The sequence below is a fragment of the Pectinophora gossypiella genome, chromosome Z (assembly GCF_024362695.1).
Source record: "Pectinophora gossypiella chromosome Z, ilPecGoss1.1, whole genome shotgun sequence".
Lineage (NCBI taxonomy): Eukaryota > Metazoa > Arthropoda > Insecta > Lepidoptera > Gelechiidae > Pectinophora > Pectinophora gossypiella.
This window is the reverse complement of record NC_065433.1, coordinates 22263334-22290565: the sequence shown is the minus strand read 5'-3', so window position 1 is coordinate 22290565 and position 27232 is coordinate 22263334. Positions and strand designations below refer to the sequence as shown.

The 27232-nt window shown below is 35.2% G+C and overlaps 3 protein-coding genes across 4 annotated transcripts; 1 reads left to right on the top strand and 2 right to left on the bottom strand.

Moving 5' to 3' along the window:
* On the top strand, nt 1-14233 carry LOC126379891 (mediator of RNA polymerase II transcription subunit 29-like). Its single transcript, XM_050028878.1, has 5 exons — nt 1-366; nt 792-853; nt 922-1015; nt 4891-4986; nt 5427-14233. The coding sequence occupies exons 1-5, from the start codon at nt 136-138 to the stop codon at nt 5538-5540; spliced, it is 597 nt and encodes a 198-aa protein (XP_049884835.1). The 5' UTR covers nt 1-135; the 3' UTR covers nt 5541-14233.
* LOC126379886 (uncharacterized) lies at nt 6907-22795 on the bottom strand. Of its 2 annotated transcripts, XM_050028872.1 has the most exons (8): nt 22550-22793; nt 20504-20559; nt 19762-19896; nt 18146-18284; nt 17050-17111; nt 15463-15597; nt 14520-14651; nt 6907-8070 (listed from the first exon to the last, which is right to left on the bottom strand). In XM_050028872.1, the coding sequence occupies exons 1-8, from the start codon at nt 22626-22628 to the stop codon at nt 8056-8058; spliced, it is 753 nt and encodes a 250-aa protein (XP_049884829.1). In that variant the 5' UTR covers nt 22629-22793; the 3' UTR covers nt 6907-8055. The 2 variants fall into 2 exon arrangements, 1 of the variants encoding a protein (XP_049884829.1); XR_007568392.1 differs by lacking the exon at nt 17050-17111 and having other exon boundaries at nt 22550-22795.
* A 177-nt stretch (nt 22796-22972) lies between these two features.
* Nucleotides 22973-26809, bottom strand: LOC126379751 (uncharacterized). The gene is made up of 3 exons (XM_050028568.1): nt 26796-26809; nt 25914-26686; nt 22973-22983 (listed from the first exon to the last, which is right to left on the bottom strand). Exons 1-3 carry the CDS (start codon nt 26807-26809, stop codon nt 22973-22975), a joined length of 798 nt encoding a protein of 265 aa, XP_049884525.1.
* Between the last annotated feature and the right edge of the window lie 423 nt (nt 26810-27232).

Below are 27232 nucleotides of genomic sequence, written 5' to 3'. Positions count from 1 at the left end.
TTGCGCATCAGTACCTACCTACGATGCGGTACGGTGCGTTTGCGTCTCGCTCATTGATTATGTCAAATTAGAATTGCCAAAATAGAAGTGTGAGAAACTACGAGCTTGTGATGGGATTTTAATAATTATTTAATAATGAATCAAACAAATGCGCAAGGCAATATATCTGCCAATCCAATTGCCGGCAATATACCGAGCATTGTGATAAATGCGCCGGCAACCGGTGCAGTAATGCATCAGTCATCTCCTATGCAGATGCAGCAGGGACCGACGACGTCTCCTGTGCCGCAACAGGCGCAGCTAGACAAGATGGACTACATCTCCAAAGTCAAGGTCCTAATGGGGGCTTTGACGGATACTGTACCAGTAAGTATACACTTGGAAAAGTAAAATTTTGAACAATCCACTCCTCTGTGATGTTTGCTCGATATGCCGGCTGCTTAAACCATACTAGAAATGTAAATTGGGATAAATGTTATTTTGCGACGCATAATCGTCCTTTTATTTAAAATTCTATAGAAACTTATAAAGAGAAAGTTTTAGTAGGGACAGTACAAAGCTTTAGCTTCCAAAAATCAATATTGTGTCTGCAAATGTAAAACAAAATATATTGATGATAGGTACCACTAATAACTAACCAATAGAGTAACCTAAACCCTGGTTTCTAGGTATCACACTGATATAGTATCAGTTTCATATCACAATACCGGTCATATTTGAAATACAAATGAAGCATCTTCTATCTGCAATTCATAAAGTACATCTTCTATAGTACAGAATCTTCATTACAGATGACTATAAAATCTGCTGCCCAAATTCTACACCAAAATTGTAATAGTGATTCTAATTCACAGTGAGTATTACTATACTACGCCTTCCTTTTGTTAAAAGTACTATGCTTTAACACAATTTGTTTTGCAGCGAATCTACAGCAGAGTGCAGCCTTTCTACAATGGCATTTGACAACAATTTGGACGAGTTCTTCTCTCTTTGCGATCAGATGGAAATGCACCTGGTAAGTTAAGTTGCATTTAATAATTATACCTGTGCTGCTTATTCTCGACAAATATTGTTCGGCTGCTGAGTGAATGCGTGCCTGACACCTCATGACTATTTGTTCTTTGAACAACCCAAGAAATTGATGTTATGTGCCTAAAGAAAATAAAAAAAACAAAAGTATTACTTAGCAAGTATAACTTAGTTGTGTCCTTAGAAGACCTATAGAACACCCATCCTGACAACCTTTTACTTGAGTGCATGTGGTAAACACAAAACGGGTGGTCTAAACAGCCCAATGAGACCTGGTGATACTCTGTTGAACGAGAACTAAAAACTGGGCATGTTATGGGAGCAAGCTACACAGGCTGCAAAAGGTTGCGAAGACTATGAATCTGTTGTTCAAAAAGAACATGATTACTTAGAAATATTTAATATTAAGAGTATACTTAAACAAGTAAACATACACAAGTTTACTCAGATTGTGATCCACTTAAGGAAGTGCTGTCTCATCATCTTCGCTTACATGTATGATTATAGTTATTATCAAATACAGTATCAAATTTCTGTCATCCAGAATAAAATGGGGACACACAAGATGTCCTACATTACTAAAAACCAAGTCTTATTAACAGCTTATGGTCAGTCGACCGATCGCATGTTTGGGCACAAAATAGAAAAAATAACCTTGTCTGTAGTCCCTGGCTGCTGTAAAAAATCAACCTTCTAAATCAATGCAATCTGAAGATACATACAAAAGGAAGGTCTCACAGCACATGTAAAGGGAAAAAATGTAAATCGTATTTGTTCCATCTAAAAAAAATAACTTTTACAATTACGAACTTATTTGCAATTATTAAGTCGATGTATGGAGGCGACAGCTTGTCGCCGGCAAATAATATGTTTGTTGCTATTACAAACTAATTTGGAGTTAAGGTAGATAGATAGATAGAATCTTTATTTAGGTTAAAACTAATCGCGACTTTAGTAAAGTCAAAGCCCTCAGTGCGCGAGTGGGATCCGCACTTATTTTATTGCATTCTAGGTTTAGGATTTAGATATAAATCATATCGCATAACATAAACATCATCATCAATTTAAGAGCCACGCTCTTGTCGGTGTAGCATTTTCCATTCCAGTCTATCAAAGGCCAATTCCTTGACTTCCCTATAAGACACGACGCTTACATAAACAGCCCATATATGTCCCACAGTCCCACTGCATGGCAAAGGCTTTCAAACAACCGGAGGAGGCAGATCCTGTCGCGTAGTACCTATTTTAGCGTAAATTCAATGCCATTTCAATGTTACGTCGTCAGTTCCATCACGACCTGTCAAGAACGCAATTGAGCGCAATTGTGCTTCTTCTATCCGTCTGTAAGGGCGTTTTCGCACTATATCCGATTGTTATCTAATCCGAGTCCGTCAAATAACGGATCCGAAATGGCCATTTGTATGGTAGTTTACGCACAACATCCGTTATCCGATATCCCTAAGTTGTTGTCTACTATCCGTCTTTAGCTTAAACATAGCAGGCGAGGAGTGGGTGTACGGTCACGAGCATTAATATATACACTTTGGTACTATGTCACATTAACTTTTTTGACAAATTGAACTGTAAGTCTCACTAAATGTCAAATATGTTAGTGCGACAGAGTCCTAAAGTGGGTACATTATATTGCTCATATCATGACTGTATATACTATACATCTCTGCCTACCCCTCCGGGCCATACCCATACAGGCGAGATTTTATGTTTACCTTTGACGTATTCGGATCGGATAAGAATCTGTGTAGTGCGAAAACGACCAAACCGTCGTTTGTATTGTGTGGCCTGCAGCAAAGTGTTATTGAATTGAATTGAACGCATTCTCTCGCGGATCTCGGCCCCCGAACAATACTTATGCAGTTACAGTATTATTCTTTGTATACTGTAAGGGTAGGTCATCTTAGGTCTATCTAGATCCTATCGCAAAGTATTTCCGAACAAAAGCAGCAGTTTCTGTGAACATTGTAAGATGCATATCTGCATCCTTATAATACTCATGTAAAATTATTTACGATGGCAGATTGTCACCTATAGATACAAGTCTTGCACTTCCAGTCTTCTTCTAAAGAGATATAAATGTCTTGTAAAAAGGTATTGTAGCTTACCTACACTCTAGGAGTAAGGTCACATATCTACTCTGTAAACTTAACAAGAATAATCATTAAGAGTATTAAAGAAATCTATCCTCCAATAAGGAACTTTCCAGGCTGCATTCCTCAAAAACAATATACAGGGTGTTAGTGACATCGTAACGAATTGATGATGATGATGATTCAGACCATGATTCTGAGTTAATATCAAGTGGAATTTTCCGTCGCAAAATTCATGTTATTATTTTAGTTTTTTCAATTCTATACTTTTGCGATGGAAAATTTCACTTGATATTAACTCAGAATAATCAGCTGAATCATCCCTCTCAGTATTCGTTACGATGTCACTTACACCCCATACAAGTACATACAGTAGCCATACAAGTAGGTATGGATGTTAGTGACACTGTAACGAATACTGAAGGGGATGATTCAGATCATGATTCTGAGTCGATATCAAGTGGAATTTCCTGTCGGAGAAGTCATGAAAATTTTAGAGCTTATTTTCCGTTCCGTAATTTTGCGACGGAGAATTCCACTTGATATCAACTCAGAATCATGGCCTCAATCACCCCTCAAAGTTTGCGTTACGATGTCACTAACACCCTGTAGATAGCGCTGTCAAGATTTTCGTTCGTTTAACCGTGTAATTCCATGGATAACCGACATAATGTATCTTTAATTTGGGTAAAAATGATGACCCTTTTTATTACGCCCAGGCACAATTACATCTTCCGTCCATTATTATTCTGATCAAAATAAAGAGAAGCAATATACATAGCAACATACATAATATCAAGAAACAATTATTTTTAAATATGCTTCTGCCATTACATTGTATTTTGGATTAATTATGTACCCGAGTAATGAGACAATAGGTAATTATCATGTTAAATCTCAAAATCTATATTATTTTTGGGGAACAGAACTCAAAAGTTCCTTATTAGGGATGTTAAAATAGCTAAGTTAAAGCAATATTGCTATTTGACATATTTTGTTGACATTGCGCACTTACTTTATGTGCGCAAATGTCCAATTACAATATTGCTAAGATAAATTGCTTAAATGTGGCCTTTATAGACCCTGTTCAACATTAGCCTAATCCGAGATGAACTACGTCCGTTTTAGGCCATGGTAACACGACTATTAGCTATCTCTTCTAACATCTGCACTTCTAACGAGCATGTTTATGTGAGTGTAATCATGTTTTGTCTAAACTGCATTCATAAATGGTTTAAGAAAAATAAATAATACTATTGACATTTTGATAAAGAGTCACGTAAAACATCAGTGATAACAAGAAGCCGATTATATTGTTGTCGGGTCACCAAGTTAATGGCTGCGTCCTGATATATACACTTTGCTATAAACAATTTTATAAAAGTCCGAAATGTGATAACAATATCGACAAAGTAATAAACAATGTGCATTCAATAATAATTATTTAAGGTCAAGACTTTTCTTTTCAACCGATTAGTAGGATGTTAGGATGTGTAGGCCGCCTATTGTACTTGTGTTCTTATTCGTATGTTTATGTCCTTTGTATATGTCGTTGTGCAATAAAGTATAATTGATTGATTGATGTTACATATTTTTGTATACAAGGGTTTTAGTGAATTTTCCATCGCAAAAGTATGGAACGAAAAATAATTAAAAAAAAACACAAAATTCGTGAATTTTCCGACAAGATATTCCATTCCATTAGTTTTACGTGTACAAGGGAAAATTTAGACATTTTTTTTTTCTTTTCACATAGCAATCAGCATTGGCTTGCGTGGAGCAGACGCAGGCGGCAGCGCGTTACATACCCCTAAACGTGAACCCTTCCATACTGGACCCGCCAATAACGCCGGTAACTTATTTTTTCTTTCAACATTGCTTTATATCACCTCCCCTTCATTGAGAAAAGGGTTGACTGTTTATGGTATGTTTACGTACAGAATTAATTTCAGTACAAAGGCTTGTAAGCCGGGAGAAGAGTGTAGTAACTAATATTTCCCGTTTTACAGTTTCTTTCCTTTTCCGCAGTTAAAACTCTATTGCGATTTGGCGATAAAATTTTGACGTCTGTCAAGGCCCTTAAACCACGTATACTTGTATTTACAATACTTGTATTCAATCACAAATTGCGAAATATACGTAAGCATCCTCTCTTTCAGGCCAGTCTTCTCAGACTCATACAATCAATTATTTCTTATTTGCTTTTCCCAGTAATTCCCCTAACGTCTTCTAAACCTCCCGGTTCTTTGACATGCCCTTCCCAGCCATACTAAGGGCTTGACTCTTTTACAGGACACGCTCAGCTACACGGCTTACGTAAAGACGGCGCAAACGCAGGTGAAGGAGACATACCAAGTGCGCAAGCTCCTGGCTGGGGCGACGCAGAAATTACCTCCAAGCAACTGACTCGCATAGCACGACAGAGGCGCGTGACCAACGGGTAAATGCATCCTATTGCGCAGCTCTGGTGATTACTACATCCTTCAGTTGTAGCCGGGATGTGTTGTTATAAATGTCGAGTGAATGCCGCTACAATATCACCCATGTATACTTCTTCTAAGGTATTGTTAATAAATAACCCAACTTCAAATATTTACGGGTGAATGGGTACAATAACGCCATACTATACTCCTAATAAGTATTTTGTTCAGCTTATCCAGGGGACTTTGTGATATAAGTAAATTAGTTTTACGTGTTTTATAAGTGGTTCTCCACATTTGTCACTGTTTTGTATTTTTTTACTTGCTTGAATAATTTATATGAGCTGTGCGATTATTGACTGTGATCAGCTGCGTTTGCGAATTTTTTACCTTAATAATAATAACACATCCATGGATCTGCCGTGTAAATGTAAATCTCTGACAACTTTGCAAATGTGCTGTCGTATGATAGAAGCCTCCGTTCTATGCAACGTCTCGACAAGTTTGTTAACCAGCAGGACTAACATACGCAATGTGATAAAATTATCGAATAAATTTTGTCGAAATCGATAAGTTTGTTTTTTCCCCTAACATGTCTTTGACAGAACGGCATGAATTTGGATCCACATATTAGCATCAATCGATAAAACGACATTTTATCGTCGGATAGATAAAATGACCGTGACAAAATTTTATCACGTTGCGTATATTAGCTCTACAGCACAAAATATCCGAATGTCATTAGAATTCTTATACGTAGGACTGTCTAACCAATGTGCTATTTCTTTGCATTAAATATATTATTATGTCATTTTGATACTATTGTATCAGATATTTATTATTTTAATAACACACACAAGTGAGAAATGTAGAGAAGATAGATATAATCTAATAAGCATTTAGTATTATTTCTTGGCTTTTACCTAAATTAACCAGGGAAAAATAATTGTGATAAAAAACTTTATTATAATCTCAATTTTGGAATTAGTAAGAACCAAAGGGTGTCAAAAATGTGATTTTTTACAATTTATTTATGCTACATGGTAGTAGGTGTAATGCTTTGCATAGACTGTTTCCCATAAATATATATTATTAGTATATAAGATGGTATTTATAGATTCTAAGCTCTACTATTAAATAAGGATTTTACTGGGTAGATATCGTAGTATGGTTAATATGGTATATGGTAACCTAGTGATTAAAAGACCATAGCAATCAGTAATATAGCAACGAAATGAAAGTAGCGATAATTTTTAGAAAGGAACTATTACATGAAACAAAACATTTTTACCTACGGAAGTCGGTATAACTATGAATAAAGCTCTGACTTTTAATGCCAAATAAAACAATGGTTTAAATAATTAATTTTAGTTATTTTATTATTGATATAAGTCGGTTTCAGTACAGGACAGGCAATAAATAATTACACTAACTTCTACAGATTATATAACAAGCATAATAATAGTTTCGTAACCTAACCTAACATAATTTCTAACGATATTATCCTATTTTTTGGTTGCTCACAATGTGGATGAAACGTACTGAAAGATATTGCAACTTCCTGATCGTTTTAAATGTAGATAAAGTGTTGAAAAGACTATTTATTGCTTAGAAATAATGAATACATTATATATTTTTGAGATCATAAAAAGGATTCGTACATTCATTTCACAAATGTCAATATTTTAAGATATATAATTCTATCAATCTATAATATCTATCAGTCAATATTATAGCATCTTTCTTATAACATCATTTTTATAGGACCGGCCTTTAAAATTCAACATTTGAATTGAAAGTGAAGTCAATGAAGGGTTTCACTTCTTATTTGCCAGGCATAAGTCCGATTTTGATTAATTTTCTGTTTGAGGTGTATTTTATTATATTATTTAAAAACGAAATAATATTTTAAAAATGTTTTGTTTTTTATTCGAACAAAAAAGTAATTTTATGATACTGTACAGTTAGTATCACTAAACCGTTTTATTTTATTTTAGAGAGTATGAAGGTTCTACCTTTAAAAGGACAGCTGCTTGTGAATATTTATTATTTATATATGTATATTTGTTACCCTGTTTCAATTTACACATGTTATGTGTTATGCGTGCTATGCTACATTCTGTGCTATAGCGGATATTATATAAAGTAATGAAAAACCAGAATATTAAAAAAGGGGGCCCCCACAAAGGAAACGTTTTTTTTTTTTAATATAGTCGAAACATTCATTTACACCCCTTACGATGTTTCTGATTTTATATAATATGATAAGTACACCTCAAAACAAATCATCAAGATCGGAATTATCCCTGACATGTAAGAAATTAATTTGAGCTGCTTTATTGACTCTACTAAGACCCTTAGAAATATTTTATAAAGTAATTAAAAGGGAAAATTAAAAAAACTATTCTTAATGCTAACGTTAGAAAACAACATAAAATACTATCAGTCTTTATAGGTACATCTGGAGTGCAGGAACATTGTTTTTTCTTTTTCATTTTATCTTATGGAGACTGTACCTGTAACAAAAAGGAACAAATTTATTAATATGTCATTTGCTTTATTAATAACTTTGATACTGATTCCAGCAGACCAGAGCAGATTTTTTTTAAAAAAAACATCTCAATTTTATTTTAAGTTATACCTGTCATTTTCTTATCTGCCGGACAGGGTGATTTTAAAATGAATGAGTTTGATGTGAGTCGTTTAATTCTGTCTCGTTATAATTTTACGCCAACGTAAAAATTTTGATAGGGCTGCTTCTGCCTAAAAATGATGCGTGTTTCATAAATTTTTAGCCTGTCGATTGCCTGTCCCTTTTTCGGCGGATAAGATAATGGTGCTGATTCCTGAAGTTATACCTGTCTTCTGGACGGGTAATCGACGGGTATAAAATTTACGGAACAGACGTCAATTTTATACAATAATTATAAAAATTCCTTCCATAATTTTACATTGGCCAATAACCCCACAGAATTAAGTTGCTAAACGGGTTGCATATCAGCAAGATGCTTATTATATTCGCTCGGATTATTCGCATACATTTTAAAGTTAACAGCTGTCAATCATCCGTCCCTTTCCTTTCCTGCAGACACCTCCTAATTTTACTTTAAGTTATACCTGTCATCTTCTTCGCTGAAAAGGAAAGAGACGGATGATTGAGTCGTAAATTTTAGGAAGAATGAGTAAATGAATGAATAACCCGGGCGAATCAAAAAGTATCTCGCTGGTATGCAAACCGTTTGTGTGCTGTCAACTTAATTCTGTCGGGTTATTGGCCGATTTAGATGGTTGTTTTCGATTTCTGCTTAAAATTGACGTATGTTCCATAAATTATATACCTGTCGATTACCCGTCCCTTTCCTTTTCGGCGGATAAGAAAATGAAATTTAGATGGCATCCGCTGAAATCAGCATCATTATGTTAGTCATAATGAAGACTTATATTTTAAACCCTCTAAGAATTTTGAGGACTGTAAGTCGATTACTATTTCGTATTTATTCCTATTACGTGTCATATTAAAAGTAAATATAAGAAATATAAATATTTTCTTATTGTGTAAGTTGGTATAAGGAGACATGATATATAGGCTTTGTCCGATTACTTATAAATAAAATGTAGGCAAGTTAGAAAATATTAAATATTATAGAACTCTGAATAAATGGCTCTCTTATGAAAAATGCATATTCATGTTTGTAGGCATATTTACATTAAGTACAAGCTTAATCATACATAACATTATTGTTTAGGTAGGTATAACCTGTATTATCAATAAGCCACGTACCTATTATGCTTTCCCTTTTCACCCGCGAGTAATCAGAATAGAATTGCACGTTGATAAAACGTGACATGCCATCGGTAGTCAATATTATTGCTTTCTGATTTACCTATATTAACAATCCTAAAAATAACCGTGTTTACCCTGAGAAAAAATTGATAAGCATAATTATTACATTAATGAGGTAAGGAAGCGCGTTTTAGGAAAAATCATATTCTCTTGTGGACCATTCGCAACGCACTCTTGCTTTCTCCTCAACGTAACTTCTAAACTAATACTAATAATAATTACACAATGTAAAAGACAAAGTGTGTTTACCCTGAGAAAGAAATGACAAGCAGAAACTACATTAACAGAGGCGAGGAAACGCGTTTTTTGAAAAATCACATTCTCTGGTGCACCAAAGTATTTCAGCGGCGCACTCTTGCTTTCTCCTCTTCGTAACTTCTAAACTATTTGTCCATATTACACAGTGTATAGGACAAAGTGTGTTCCAAATTCAAAAATATCTTTATTCATTAGGTAACATAGTTACACTTTGAATCGTCATTTTTTACATAACGAACGTCTCATCCGCCTAAAACTACTGCAGTTTCACAGAACCTGTAGAGCCCTAGACGTTCTTTAAAAAAAAACCAGAATATTGTTATACAATACTGTTATAGTAATTTGGATACCTAATATCAGTTCCCAGTAAATATTTATTTTGATAAGAATAATTTTTATACAAAAAATTGCATTGGAAATATAGTGTCCAATTTTATTTTTAATATTTGTGATTCACTATTTTGGTAATAATGACTTATACATAAAAGATAGATATATGCTCGCTGAGTTTTATGTAGAAATAATTAAGAGAAACATTTCCACATTATATTTGTGTTTCTTGCAGTTTTAACAGCGCACGTCAAAATAACTTGCAAATGGTTGATTTTCCTGACTTACATGACATATGACATAATTTACACGTATTTGCATAAATTATGGTCTATGCAGATATTAATTATTCTGTCTGATATATGATTTATATTGTTGGAAAGTTTGATTAAAATCCATTCAACAGTTTTTGCGTTAATGAGTAACAAACATTTGAAAATCATCGCGGAGTTAGTAAGTGCAAATTTCAACGTCTCTGAATCTTTCATTGTAACCGTTACCTATAGATATGTTGAGCTTCTAAATAGTAAATCGCAGAGAGCAAAAGAGACCGATAAAAGCGACCAGCGTCATAGCTACGAAAGAGGTTGATAAAGGACCTCTACGCGAGTCTACAATATTGTCGACCCCAGTGTAAGAAGAAAGGACTCGCTGCACTTAGCAACAGCCCGCGGGGGGCTAGCGATAGCGTCAAAGGACATAAATCCATGTTATCACTTGTGTGAAACACAGCCCCCGCTTGAATATGGTTGTTTATGTTCCTTCCCGACCCCTGATAAACTTGTTGTGATATAAATATAGTAGCAGATCGCTGTGCATGGAATAATACGGGGCCCAACCGGCTATCGGTCGACGATACACGAAATGGAACAAACAAGTGTTCCTTCAAGAAAGTTTTTTTACTCTCCACAACTCCCTGCTAGGGGTGCCGCTGGCATTCCTACATATATAGCTAATGTCATTTCATTTTTCGTCCCTTCGTTGTTCATATTTTTATACTACCCTAAATATACACATCTTTATCATCGTTTATTGGCAGTATATAATTATGCATTAGTTTAGAGGTTTCTTTTTCATTGTTTTTGTTCTTCTTTTGAAAATATGAACAATCGTTTTAATTTGATATTTATTATAAGATTTATAAACTTTTGAGGGCAGAACATTGCAATGGAAATCGATATAAATATAATCTAAATAAGCTACGAGTATAATAATTATAAGGTATAATTTAAGTAAACTAGTTTAAATGTCTTCTGTTGAGCCGACATATCGAGTTATTGAATACCTTTATAGGAGACCAACAAAATGATTATTATACCTGACTACAAAGGTTGCTATTGTAATAGTCTTGAAACATTCATTTCCAACCGTCTATATATTCACACTCGGCGCCACCGGCGCCAAGTGTTCCATATCTGCGCTCCAACTAGACTGCATAATAGATATCTATTATGTAATTCATTAGACATAGGTATGTCGCAGACAGTGCTTAAATCGTCTTCAGTAGATGAGACGTATGCAAAATTAAAATGGAAATTTCAGCTCACACTCGATTAACCACATACATACATAAGCAGCCTTTATACGTCCCACTGTTGGGCACAGGCCTCCCTTCAATCAACCGGAAGGGGTATGGAGCATACTCCACCACGTTGCTCCAATGCGGATTGGTGGAGAGTCGATTAACTAATCAATAAAAAAATGTGTTTTGTAAACATCCTGTTACTTGTATAGGCTACTACTTTAAAGTTTGAACATTTGACAGTTTTGAACAGTTTGAATACAGATTAATTATTTATAGCCATGTTCCAAATGGGCTTGCTAAGGTATATTGCCTTATATCATATTTTATGTAAATAGTAATAATAATGTAATGCTTAAAATAAATCGAAATTCATCATTACCATGAGATAATATTAATCACACATGAAATTGCTATTCGCACCCAGTTATTCATTGCTAAAATACTAAATAGAAAGTTTTACATAGATACGCCACTTTCTTATTCAAACCTAAATTCATACAAGGTACAACAAAATGGGGAGTATTTTTATGCTACGCATTTATTAACAGTACAATTGACTGTTTCTGTTCACGTGAACATGCTAATGATTAATCTGAAATCCGTTTTCCAATATCTCATCCTCGTAAGGCCCGGATTTCCAGACACAATAGTTAAACAATGGGATTTGGATTTTAAAAGGACTTTGGGTCTTACGACCATATAACGCCGGATATATAAATGATTCATGTCAAGTGGTGGGGGAATACTCCATCCCGTTCTAGCAAAGCGGTATTTACATGTAGCTGATTGTAGCATTTGTAGCTTGTATGGGACTGCGAACACGGGACGTCACGCGTTGGGCAATAGCCCAGTGATGCCAACTTAGCTACTTTTTAGCTAGATCTAGCTATTATTTAGTGACATACAGCTACAATTTAATAAAACTGGTAGCTAAACTTTTGAGATACTTTTTGTAGCTACTTTTCATTTCATGCTTTAACTTGCCTTTCATTGGCACATTCTAATGAATAAGTAGATAGTCTAAGCGGGAACTGCTGCAAAAACTGTGTTTTGCCTAAACTAAAAAATATTCGAAGTCAACGAACAATACTGAACCCCAGTAACTATTTAATCTTATAACGACTTTCGTTTCTGTTTTTACATTTGACTGACAATTTGTATCAATTTTGGATCTATTATGAAAAACATACCTTTTGATATTTCTTAAACTACCCTATATTCGTGTATAAACGTTTATGCTAAGCGCGTTATGCGAAATATTGTTCGCACAATGAAAATTGCCAGATAGAGGAAACTATTGTCTATTTATATTTATGTTATTATCTTATTTTGGTAAAATTTACTTTATAAAGCTTTATTTTCACTTACGTTCAAATCGTTGACGTTTTCGATTTAATTTTCAATCTAACTAAACATATTATACATCAAAGGTGCTAACCATCAATGCAGTTAAAATTAATCTATTTTAAAAGATTTTAACGTACAGTTCAATATACAGTCATTCATTTCCCCGAAATTAATATATAATGACTAGATTATTTTATTATTATATATTATTATATTACTTTTTTAATGTTTTTTTAAACTATTACTGGGAAATATATATATTCCCCAGTGGTAATAGTAGTAGTGTGTAGTATTTCCCAGTAATAATTTTACTACGTAAAAGCTCAAGCATATTGGTGGGTGAGACCGTTGCCATATTTATGTCTCTTCTCCTTTATGCGTTAACATTAAACGAGGACAAACAAATATTATATAAGAGTAAGACTTGTTATTAACACCTATTGAATACTGGCTGGTAGCAGATACTGTTACAGTTGCTAAGCTAAATTTCAAACTGGCATATGTCTGCAGTATTAAAAGGACGATGCCCTGACCACATGCAACACACAGCACATAACATGTAACTCGATATGCCACGCTCAATTTTATATTGTCTTATATTATCCATTATAAATATCGCAATAACCGAGAGTAATACAGAAATAATTTAACTTTTTCAGTTGTCATTTTGTGGCAGATACATGATAAGGTGTTTATATAGATGCATATTATGTACTGACCAAGCATTCACACAGTGGCTTTTATCTGGTAATGTTGTAAATAGCATTTTTAATATTTAATTACTAATATTACTATTGCAAATAAGATGTCTCTCTTTCCAGCTATTGTGAAAATAGCTATCGTATTTAAATAAAAACATAGTAAATAAGACAGTGGGATTAATTCTTAAATGTGATTGACTCGTTTATCTATGCCCACAATACACAATAATTATCGTAGTATAGTTGTCGTCGACCTAATATAGTAGTATAAGTGAAGTATAAGTGACTTGATGAATGTCGTAGGTTTTAATCAACATTTCATTAATGGACTGATGTTTATTACTGTGTTTTCTTAGCTTCTTTATGCAAGTGAATAATTTAAATTAATGTAACTTGTTTGCCATGCACTGTAATAACAAGTTAATAAATCAGGATCATCATTCACTGATACTGTGTTGTTATCTGTAGGCTGTCAGCGGACCGAGGCTATTTATTTGTTTTATATTTAGGTACTGTACCATATTTTTATGACCTAGCTAGACTCCCTCTTCACTAGGTACAATATGTCATAGACTAAGGGCAATGTAACAAAATTTGTATTTTTGTAACATTATTTCGGGCTTCAGTGTAAGAAAAAATTTCAATCTAATAATATATCTCTATACTTATGTAAACTTTGTTTTATTTTTTTAAGCGTTTGCTGGTAACTCCACTTTGCTTTGCCGGGGCTGGGTCCAATTCTATTTTTATACTTAGATATAATTATTTTTCCACACTTAACTTTTTTTTATGAGACTCGCACGGCAAACAGGCAAACTCAAATGCAAATCATAACTATAAAATGACATATGCGAAAAAAAAATACTACAACTCTGTCTGTCAGTCTGGCGATTCAATAAACAAATGACGCCTGAGTTGGTAAGGTCATTGACTTTACAAAGAAAAAAAAAGAAGACTCACCTCACCGAAGACTTGTTGCGCTGCGTACGTGATGTGGAGGTAGCCGTCATGGCCGCGGAACTGTTCATACGCCTGCGCCATGGTCATGCTGTGGCTGACCAGCACCTTGTCGTTCACCAGGAGGTACAGCGCCTGAAGGGGAATAACTAGCACTAATGACCACGGGTCATTGACACTGATAGTACAAAATTCGAACCTGCAATTTTCGGAAATGACGGAGTGCTTTTCGAATCATCCTCTAATAAGCTTACTTTATGTGAATTTAGTTATTTAGTGTTAATACGGTGAAATTGTACCTCAGAGTGAGAGTTGAGGTTGATTTAAAACACATTCCTAACACTTATAATGGGGACTTTTAATTACTTGTTAGGATATCCGCTATATACTAAAAACCTACGTTAACGTCTGTATCTATAAATTACAACTGGAAACCTATTACGAGTCTCAGTCCCTTACGAACTACCAAAACGTCCCCACTTTATTTTTTTCGACATATAAAATAAAATTATTTAAAAAAAATTATAAATATTGTCCAAGATCAAAGTAGAAAAATTTGTGCTCTATAACTCTCCCATTCGCTGCAAGGTGAGTTGGATTAAAAGAAATGGAATATCGTCAAAATACCTATTTTTGGGTCCTTTGATTTCTGGTCCGCGGATGAGTGATTTATGACACTCCCGCCAAAGTAGAAAATCAATAACAAAACAAAGCTGTAGGTTTACAAATTCTCAGCTAAGTATAGCTGGCATTCCGAGACATCTATTTATTCTGTATTAGGTAGTAGGTACCTACTTATATGTCGAACAAAAATAACGGCAAATGATTACAGATACATTTTTAAAGACAAATCATTAATAGAATAGAATCTTCATTTGCGTCAAATATGGTGAATAAGGTGGCAAGTGGGTGGGTTTTGGGGTGGGTGATTCGTAATGTGACTTACTTGCGAATCTCTTAGTTTCAATTTCGTCCGGATTATGTAGAGGAATTGTGACATGGTGAGTTCTTGTGGCACGAGGAACTTGTTGCGGCCCAGGGCTGGCACCTCCCGCTCCCTCACATACCTCTCTACGTACAGCTGCAACCATATACACACAATCAATAATAAAAATATACCTATACTCACCTATGTATGAATTACACAAGCAAATAACTATTTTTAACAATACTTTTTTCTCTATTTTTAGTTGCTTGAAAATATTATGTTGTTGTTGTTTTATGTTGTTGTTTATGTTGTTATGTTGTGTGTTTGTTATGTTGTATGTTATTATGTGTGTGTGTTGTTATATTATATGTTGCTTGATTATTTGATTTGATAATTATGTTGTCCTAAATAAATTACTTCACTCGTTGCTTGAAAATGAATTTTGTTTTGTTTCATTTGTTTTTGCTTTTAAGTGTACTTCTACTGTGTAGCGAATCTGATTAGTTGAGAATCTGGTGAGTTGCGAATCTGGTGAATTGAGAATCTTGTAAACTGCTCCGAAAGGAATAAAATCACTTATACAACCAAAAGTATATGCTCTATGAAGGTATGAACTAGATACCTGCCTAAATAAACATAAGGTCACGACTATATCCCAATTGGGGTAGTCAAAGATACATCTATCGCAAATGAACTAAGTACCCACACTTCACCGAGCTTTCTTTTAGATTTAGATAAACGTGATAGGCAGTGAGCCGTATCGCTGTCTATAATGGTTTCGACGATTAATAACTCATTGGTGCAAAACCGGTATCGGGGTTCTAATCGGCGCCCCCCGTTTGACAAGCAAGCCGGTGACCCACAGGACTACAGTAACTATCAATAGATACCTACCTAACTAACAAAATGAACTGGGGTCCCCAGTGACACATTTTTCAGGCTAGGCTAGGCTTAACAGAATTGCTAGCCTGAGTTCCGGGATCCGAGAAAATCAAATTTCCTCTTCATTTTTCAAATTTCTATTTAATTTGTACGAAAATACAAGGAAATACTGTCCGAGTAACGTCATCAATAAAACCGGCCATCCATCGCTTCATGCTCGTAATAAACATTTTAAAACAAAGGAAATAGAAAAATTATATTGATGTTGGTCACCTTAGACGGGCTTCTATTTCTAGATGAATTAGCATTTTATAATTTGTCTTTGGATCAGTAAAATACACTTTTGCGGATTTGTGCCTTGAGGCTCTTCCCTTACCAATAGGGATATTGAGGTAACAGTCCCATCTAAAAGACGGATAGTAGTACAGTGTTTACGTTATATTTATCGATGCAACCGATTATTTATTTACCTACTTCATTCTTATCCATTACGTTACAAAATGTAAACAAATTATTCGTAAATTAAGTAAATACACCTACTTACCTAAATAATTATACATATAATTAGCGGATATTTGTAGGTAGGTACACTTTACAATAACTAAGCTTCATTACTGGATATTTTATTTTCCAACGACTAATTAACACTCGATTTGTTATTTGTTAAAAGGAGATCGGAAATCTTGATTAGGTACTGTATAAAATTCTATTATTCCTACTCACCGGTACTTTATTCGGAAATCTGTGCCTTATCGCTTCTACTTCTTGTACCGACCCCTGCATGTCTGTAACAAACAATTGCAACTAAGAATTCAATTCTAATACAGGTAATGTGGGTAGGCATAAAAAGTACCTATCGACTGTCTAAAATATAAAGTTAAGTGTATCCACCCTACCTTCAAAAATATACACAAGTAAACAAGTCGAATGTTTACTTCAGTTCAGTAAAATTTAAAAATAAGTAGGTAGGCTAGTAATAGGCTAATATTATATGTTTATTTATTTTAAATTATTTATTTTTTATTTAGTTGCAAATGAAGCTAATAAAAGCGAAATGATTAGGTACCTAATCAACTTACCTATTATCAAGTTTTGACGATCCTTTAAACTCAAGATTTGATAACATTACGAGTATTGTTCGTTTGTTTTAAAACACAAAACATAAAATTACATGTGCTCACGACTATATCCCAATTGGGGTAGTCAGAGGTACATCCACGCAAGATGAACTAAGTACCCACAACTCACCGAGCTTCTGTTAGACTAACGTGATAGGTGGTAAGCCGTATCACCGTCTGTAATGGTCGAGCCAGCTGTGTAGTGTAAACTGTACTTAAGGTAAATTAATAACTCATTGGTGGAAGTCCGGCACGGGGGTTCGAACCGGCGCAAAAGCCAAAGTGTGCTAAAAAGCGTATAATAACAGATTACGATTCTTACTTAATAAACTGCCTATATACGTCCCACTGCTGGGCACAGGCCTCCCCTCAATCAACCGGAGGGGGTATGGAGCATACTCCACCACGCTGCTCCACTGCGGGTTGGTGGAGGTGTTTTTACGGCTAATAGCCGGGACCAACGGCTTAACGTGCCCTCCGAAGCACGGAATCATCTTACTTTTTCGGACAATCAGGTGATTCAAGCCTGAAAAGTCCTTACCAAACAAAGGACAGTCTCACAAAGTGATTTCGACAATATCCCCATCGGGAATCGAACCCGGACCTCCAGATCGTGAGCCTAACGCTCTAACCACTAGACCACGGAGGCTGTTAATTACTATCTTGTTAATTCTTAGTGTTAATTGTTAATTCTTACTTACTATCTTGATAACCAAAGATCTCCTGCGACGCGTAAGTTATGTAAAGGAACCCATCTTCATCGCAATAGGCCTCGTATGCTTGTGCCATGGTCAAACTCATACTGAGCATAGATCGGTTATTGATGATCAAATATAACGCCTGTAAAATCACATGATATAGTTAGATTTTTCTGAGAAGCCTCCCTCTGGCTAGCCAGCCAGCGTAAATTACATGAACGTGTTATCACCTAAAGTTCACGGCTATGACTTGGGGTGTAAGTAATGGCTTGACTTGGGTTGTAGCTTGTACCGAGTTCGATTCTCGGTCGGTTAAGCTAGGAAGCGAACTTTTCAGAAGTGACTCGGCTCCTAATTATTAATAATAGCTAATTTGAGCACTGAATACGTAAATAATTTAGTTTTTTTTTTTTTCATTAAACACTAATCACGAATAATCAATAATGTCTCCAAGAGAAAATAGCACGTAAATGTGTATCTAAAACAAGCCTCCAAAAATTTTACATTGGCTAATAACCTGACAGAATTAAGTTGATGGCACACGTCAAACGAGTTGCATACCAGCAAGATAGATATATAATTCGCCCGGGTTGTTCATTCATTCACTGATTCATTTTATAATTAACAATTGGCGGCTGAGAAAATGACGGGTATAACTTAAAGTAAAATTAGGAGGTATCTGAAGGTTCGCTATCTATACAGAGTGTTAGTGAGATCATCGTAACGAATACTGAGGGGGATGATTCAGACCATGATTCTGAGTTGATATCAAATGGAATTTCCTGTCGGAAAACTCATCAAAATGTTGCTGTTTTTTTTAATCATTTTCAGTTCCATACTTTTGTGACAGAACATTCCACTTGATATCAACTCAGAATCATGGCCTGAACCATCCCTCAAAGTTTTCGTTACGATGTCACTAAAACCCTGTATCGTGTCGAATGGATGACGGTTAGCCTGAATGGGCTGTGCTCAGCAATGGGACGTGTGGACTCTGTTTATATTGCCATATGTACTTATTATGTACAATACGCAAATGACTGGCCTCTGAAACGACTACGTCTTTATGTAGCACCGTTAAGCCGGCTTTTCACAGGTGTTAGTGAAAATTTTCATGAATATTCCCAGATGGAAATCCACTTGATGTCAACTCAGAATCATGGTCTGAATCATCCCCCTCAGTATTTAGTAGAAGTTACGGTGTCACTGACACCCATACGGATTTGTAGAGCTACCTGTACGTACTTGTACGGGGTATAAGTGACATCGTAACGAATACTGGGAGGGATGATTCAGCTCATTATGGAAAGTATAGAATTGAAAATAAGCGACGGAGAATTCAACTTGATATTAACTCAGAATCATTGTCATCAGTGTCACTAACACAAAGGTACTCTCGAGCCAAGTGTGCTCAAGTTCTTCAAGAACTCTAACCTAACGCACTCGTTCGAGAGTACTCGTATAGTGAAAACCCGGCTTTACTCGTGACTGTCGTCGGACCGTATCTAATGCATAATGAATCGTATGATTCAAGATTGCCTTAAAATAATTAACTTATCTAAATAATGAGCCGAGAACAGTCGATTCAATTAGTTCGTATCTATTGCGAGGAAACTTACTTGATTAGGTTTGATTCTAATCCTGTTTCTGATGACAACCAGGAATTGTGACATGGTGATATCTTGGGGCACTAGAAATTTTGTTTTGTCCAATGTCGGCAAACATTTGTCTCTGTGGTACTTCTCTACTATCAACTGTAAAAGATGTTCTCATTTAGTTATAAAAGTAAGTATTAAGTACGAAAGACAAGGGTTGGCAAGTACACCATTATCTATATTACCCGGGTAAGTAAAATAGGTAGGTTAGTATTATGTCGCATGAGTTCACTAAGGTGTAAGAAGTGGTTGGTTAATGAGGGACATTCCAGGCTAAGTTCCTCTTGGGCTGGGCTGCCCGCAAGGGTACAATCAGAAGACAACTGACATCTTTGATACCTCATCTCAATCGGCTTTTTTCGACTACATATACCTCCTTCAGTAAATTGTATTTAACCTGTCAAAATCAAATAACTTCAGCCTACAATTTTCTGACCAAACCAGAGACAGTCTTATTTAGATAACCAAACCAGAGATAGTGTTTTTATTTTGTATCGCCACTGGGAATCGAACCCAGGACCTCCGGAACCTGAGCCCAACGCTCAACCATTGGATCACGGAGGTCGTTTCTAACTTAATCTAATTTTATATAAAGTTCTGTTGTTGAGTGAGAAAGGCGCTTTCTTACTTTTGGCGCTTAGTTACTTAGAAAAATATCTCGTCTAAAAGTAAGTACTAAAGTTAGGTAATTAATCTTGATACTAACCGGTACTTTGTTGGGATATTTACTTCTAATCGCCAACACTTCCTCTTTTCTGCTAACTGCGGACAAAAAGGACACTACAGTATGTAATTAAGTAAGTATTTGTTAAGCTACTTTTAAATCATAAACGTACATTAGCTAATACCATAGAATAAGGAATAATACTACGTATAGAACGGCAACTCTCCGCTCCCCACCAGCGCCTGAGCTAGGTATACCTCACCCCCCTCAGACGTCAGACGTCACACACACAGTTGCGCGTGTACGATAACGTCAATGTGTAGCGTCTGTATAAAACAAGGTGTGTTGTATGAAGCGTCCGGGGTGTGCTATTACGGAACTACCGAAAAACACGACACTGAAAATATTTAATGCAGTGTGCATTTTGTGAGCGTGCAACACACGCACCTACCTATTTCGTATTCATAATATTAATAAATTAGATCATTAGTTATGTCATGTACACATTATCTGTAATTATTGATAATTTAGATACCTATTTTTGTAGTACACACCCGATCATGCTCAATTGAAGTTCAGTGAACCCTTGCATTTGGCACTGTCCTAATTGTAAGAAAATTGATAAACTTGTTGATTTCAAATTAGCAGAAATCAATCAATTAATTGTACCAGTCTATGTAGGTAGGTATGTTATGTAGAACATGATACCCAAGGACAGCGTATACAATAGATTAGACCTACACTTAGGTACGTTTTATGAACGTGTTAATGCGGTATTGGCTTAACAAGGGTAGACAGCTGGTCATACTCAAGGTATAGGTTCGTTTTCTAGGCTCCAACGGCTATATGTCGATATCACACCGATAGGTAGAAACACAAGTAATCTCAAGACAACTTGCAGCCAAGTACCAAGATCGATACTTCGCATGGTGACAATCGCCTACTTACCGTATGGTGACAGGTGATCAGGGCAATCAAAAAGCAATATTGCAATTTGACATTTGCGCATACAAAAGTAATGCGCAATGCAAACAAATGTGAAATAGCAATATTGCTTTTTTTAGGTGAATTGCTTTGATGTGGGCTTTTTAACCCGCCAGTAGGTATAGAGACAACTAAATTCCAACTTCAAGCTACTTAGGGGAATAATGTTTCAAGACTGTTAGGCAATAAGTACTTTAATTAATAGGTATTTAGATTTATGGGACTCATTTTCCTATATACTTAGCAATAGTTTTACTGTCTGTGCTTCAAACCTTGCAAAAGGAAAGAGCATACCTATCCGGGTGAATATCAAAATGTGTCAAGTTTGGTGGCGACTGTCATATAATTTTTTCGTGAAAAATTGGGAAAATTGGGAATTGAAAAATTCCTTTTTCATGTCAGAACCGAGGATCCTTCTGGATCTTTTTCATGTCGGAACTCAATTTTTCACGAAAAAATAATATGAAATTTCGCCACCAAACTTGAAATTTTGAGATTCGCCCATCCACTACTTACGTATACATGTTTATAATTATGTACGAATAATCATACTTATACGTATTATAGGTGTGTGATTAATCAAGTGATTTGTTGTGAAGTGAAAAGATGAGAAAGGTATAAATCATGTACATTCATATTTCGCTGTTGCGGTTTATGGTGGTGTTAAGTGTGATAAAATGTAAATAAATAATATAAACAATAAGCTATAGCTTACAAGATAATATAACATAACATCACGCCTGTCTATCGAATCGGAAATACTTACGGAAATAGAAAGAAACCTTTTTTATTTATTTATTTAAGTACTTAATGCAACTTTAAACAGTTTTGACGCGTAGCATCTTTAAACCAAGACTAGAAGTTTGTTTTGATGCCAGGCTTCCTGGCAGATGTCAATTTATACAGCATTATAAATAATTAATACAGTAATAAAAAAGTGGGTAAGTAGCTAGAAAAACATTGCAACCTACTTGGCTTGTGGTAGTTTGCTTGGTAGGAATATGCACCTACATTAATCTATACTATACTCTCGCTAGAAAATAATTCATAATTCGTACTTATTATTATCTAAGTATATTATAAAAACAACTATAAGTTACTTACTGAAAGTCTTTTTCTTTTTGAAGCACTCTTTGACATTGTGATTCAGGTCATGGTTCACGAAAGCTACGTTGATTTTCATGGCGATGTCCCTTTACTGGACGTAACTAGACACTTGTCCCTGAACCACCACGCTGGAGCTCTGTCGATCGACTGTTTTACAGTAAACAGATCGACAAGTTTTATCAGCCGGCATGGAAGGGTCGCGCAACCGACACAATCGTAAACAGTCAGTCCCGCTTTATTTTTAATTTTCGCTACCCACTACCCTACGGCTGCGGCTGTTTACCAGCGTTGCTCTTGTTAGATACCCTACTTTTTATTTTTTAAAAGACTGAGTGGCTGCGAATGTAAACATAATTAGAACGTGTTTAGCTGTATGTATATATCTTGGAATGTCATAAAAAGCAGCAGTTAACCAGTTCATTAGTGATGAGCTGGGGGGTTAAAAAGGTCACATCGAAGCAATTCATCTAAAAAAGCAATATTGCTATTTCACATTTGTTTGCATTGCGCACTTACTTTTATATGCGCAAATGTCAAATTGCAATATTGCTTTTTTAGATGAATTTCTTCGATATGGCGTTTTTAATCCCCCTGTCACCATACGGTAAATCATATCTATTTTATCATATCTTACGCGGTTGCAAGTCATCTTCCGATTACTTGCGGCTCTGCCCACCCCATTAGGGATTGCGGTCGTGAGTAACTTGTAAGTATGATTTCATAAAGTGCCAACTTTGTAAAGGTTCGTACCTAAGTACCTACCTACATTTTAAAATAGTAAGTAGTAGCAGAATAGATGACAGTAGAGATCGCCCGTAATCCATTTTGGGGTTGACAGAGAGAGTGGTCGAGATATTTGGATTCTTAAGATTATGTAATTAAAGAACTATTGGATTCGCGGACAGATGTTAAGAGCGTAGGGTGAGACGTTTACATTTTATTGTTTATTTATTTGCATAACTACCCACTCAACTCAAAAGTGTACGTGAGAACTTGATTTTATGCTTAAGTACCTACGTGCGTCCACACAAATAGATCGAAATGGACAAATCATAGAGAACGGAATAAAATTTCGTTCGGTTGCTTTTAGACTCGTCATTACTATATTATCAGGACCTCCCTAGATGGAAACAACGCGTTAGGGGGCGTGTGCAAGTGCACTTGACGACAATTACGTAATTATCTAATAAATATACACATTAGGGTGAGGTTTTGCGTTCCAAAGTTATCTCTCAATCGCAAGATTTTCCTAAAAGACTTTCGCTCTAGAGGTCGAATGCAATTTGGCTCAGTTTTCTGTGGTAGAGATACGGACACTTATAATAACAATTTAAAAAGATAGCCCTGGGGGCTTTTATTATTATTTATCTACTGTGTTTTGCCCACTAGGTACCTACTTATATGTATACCTACTTCTCGCGTGAATTTCCATTACTTACTAACATAAATTGAATACAGTCGTACGGACTAGTGACCTGTTAAGATGATCATCACAAAAAAATATATGAGTACTTATTGAAGAATTCGATCGTGTACTACGTTCAATATAGGTACTTAAATTATGAAATTCTGATTAGGTACTAAATAAAGATATACCTAAAACTAACGAAAACATTTTCTTTTTTTATTTAAGTAAGTACTTAACTTATTTATGAGTTTTAATCAATACAAACGTAATAAGTCTGACATTTATGACGTTTCTCTATGACGTCACAGTATGCATTTTAAAACAAATTCCATAGGTAGCGTTTAGTAAAAAGTAACTAATTTGACTAGTTGGAAAGTACTCTATTCATCGGCCAATGGTCTAGTAACCAGAGCCGTAATAAGTATATATATTTTTTTCTAGCCTATTCAGTTGTTTCTTTTAATTCAAACATGGAATTACGATTTCGATTGTTACGAGGTTGCAAGGAGAATAGATACGTTTAGCTTGTTCTCCTCGCAAGCTTAGAGCAACATGGGCCTCCCTCCGCATTTATTAGTTAGGTAGAAATCAGGGGGTAGGGGGTAGGTACCTACCTACCCAATCTGTGCCACCGCTAAGCATTTAAGCGCATGTCTTGTTTATGACCTCTCGAACATTATTATGGTAGGTAGGTAACTAGGTACATAATGCGCGCAGGCCCCTTCTGTCAGGCCTGCGCCTAACATGGCATCTTTATAGTATAAGTAGGCATGTGATGTGACGCACGCAACGAGTTTGTTGGAGTAGGTCCTCGCTTTCCGGAATGCATTATGCATTGACCTCTAGTTTAAGTAAACAGAGCTGTTTTGAACGCTGTATCGCACCAGCTGATGACGATAACAGCGATAAATTGGTTATATAATAGGTAGATTATGTTCTAGCAAGTAAAATAAGGGGTTTCCTATTTAGTATCGAAGCTCTTCTTTTACTCAGGTAAAAAGTACGTATTTTGATGATCTGATGCCCTAAAAGAACTCTTATTTCTTGACGTGTCTGTGCTCAACCCCTGTGGGTAGGACGCGTTGAGGCATTGAGAGAGAGAGGTGTCTAGATAACCCCGATTAGTCACGTAGGTAATTTAGATTAATAACGGCCTTACAGTGTGCTAAAGGTAGATGTATTTACCTATCTACTACATAACCTACACAAGGCAACTAACGCCGATTATATTAGCGATATATCAACCCGTAATTAAATAAATAAATATAATAATGGAGCACTTGAGAGAAGTGGTAGCGGTGACTATTTTGATGCTTCCGAGTTTCAACGGTCGATACGTAACTTAACTAATGTTTCAATGAAATACAAGCTCCGATACGCTAAAATAGAAGTTCTAAAGGTAAGTTATTAAAAGAGATCAGATGTTACAGAAGTGTATCATACATACCCCCTGTCTACCTCTTCGGGGGTAGGCGTGATGCTATGTTATGTTTTTTTTTTTTTTTTTTTAATTTATTGCGGCTTTGGTTACAAGACCATTGGCCGAAAAGTGGAACACATAACAATATGAAAATAACAAAATTGAGTATCCTAAACTTAAAAAAATTACAGATCAACTTAAATTATGCTATATAAAAAACAACAACGGAAAGAAAAAAAAAAAATAGAATATGAACTTAAAAAATATTATACGGCACATTAAAACATGAAATTTAAGAAGTTAACACATGAAATTAACAGTTACTGCAATTAATTTACAGATAAAAGAAAAAATATATAAATCTAAACTAATATAAATTAATCAAACTTTTTTTTTTTAAATTATTTACAATATGCCCGTAGTATTCTTAAAAAAGTCGTAAATATATTTATAAATCTCCCTAAATTTAAGCAAATTTTTCATGTTATCTGGAAAAGGAATATTATTTTTATCACAATCTAATATTTCATTACATAAACCAATAAATAATAATCGTTGCAAGTTAAATTTACTACATACAAACATAATGTGATCTAAATCACAAATTACAGAGTTATTACAATATGTACATGCTGCTGTGTTATTCAGTTTCAGACGGTTTAGGTGGGATGGAAATTTACAATGACCTATCCGTAACCTGCAGATGGCGGATATAAAATGCCTGCCGAGAAACAAAGAACCCCTTTCAAACCAGGCTTTTGTACTGGGTTCTGGAGCAATATCAGCTAACCATTTACCTTTAATTTGCCTAGAGGCTTCTAAATACAACGACCAACGCTTAATCATATTATTTTTTAGAAAAATTACAAGATCTGATTGAGGAACTTTAAAGTCACAAAGTGAGACATTCTCTGTAGACTTGGCAAGAGTATCAACAAGCTCATTGCCAAGTATACCCGAATGGCCTGGTACCCAGCAAAATTCTATGGTTAATCCTGCATTATAGACATTTTTAACAGCTTTTCTTAATTCGTACACTAAATAATTCATGGAAGCATTAAGACATTTCTTAGAAACAGCTTGAAGAGAACTCATAGAATCAGACAGAATTAAAAACTTGTTACTATTCCAGGAATTTATCAAAATACTATTGACAGCGTATATAATAGCCAGAATCTCAGCAGAAAAAATCGACATCAGATTATTGCATTCAAAAACTTTACCAATTTTACAAAAAGAGTTATAATAGGCGAAGCTGGTTCTATTTTGTGTTTTAGATCCATCAGTATAAATCTTAATATATTCCCTATGTTATGTTACAAAATAATGTGCAAAGATAAAATCCATGCGACTGGTTATGACTTTTCAGTGCTAACTTTAATTAGTAACCCACCGAGCTCTAATGTATCCTAAACAGCATGCCCTGCATCTAGATCAAGCTGTTTAGTGTTTGGGCTTATGTACAGTGGGGTGTATATAATAAAATGTATTATCTACCCTGTTGTATGCAGGTACTCTGCATTATTAAGCTATCGTAATTCAGTTTCCCCAAACCATGTGTGTGAAATGAACGTACCTAGTACTTAGAAATGGATAAAAATCTAAAACGCAACATTTACGAACGCGCCTTTAGGTATATTTTGACAGTTTTTGACAATACGATTCCTTACACTCAAATACTTTTTCAAATGTACATATTTGTATTGTAACAATTACCAGAAGAAATGCCATCAAAATTTTAGAATAAAATAATATTATTTGTAAAAATATTCTAGGGGCAAATAAAGTAAAGGCAGTTTAGCAGTATCTAGTTGCTCAATAAATAATGTCAGAATGGGTAGGTGAAACGGAA

Bases quoted from the DNA above. Each gene is read 5' to 3' on its own strand.
- LOC126379886 (XM_050028872.1), bottom strand. From the start codon at position 22,628: ATGAAAATCAACGTAGCTTTCGTGAACCATGACCTGAATCACAATGTC. The intron at 18,285-19,761 runs GTAAGTTTCCTC...GTGATTTTACAG, and splicing joins TTAGAATCAAACCTAATCAA to GCGTTATATTTGATCATCAA. The intron at 17,112-18,145 runs GTAAGTAAGAAT...TGTTTGTTACAG, and splicing joins GATCTTTGGTTATCAAGATA to ACATGCAGGGGTCGGTACAA.
- LOC126379891 (XM_050028878.1), top strand. From the start codon at position 136: ATGAATCAAACAAATGCGCAAGGCAATATATCTGCCAATCCAATTGCC. The intron at 854-921 runs GTGAGTATTACT...TTTGTTTTGCAG, and splicing joins AATAGTGATTCTAATTCACA to CGAATCTACAGCAGAGTGCA. The intron at 1,016-4,890 runs GTAAGTTAAGTT...CTTTTCACATAG, and splicing joins ATCAGATGGAAATGCACCTG to CAATCAGCATTGGCTTGCGT.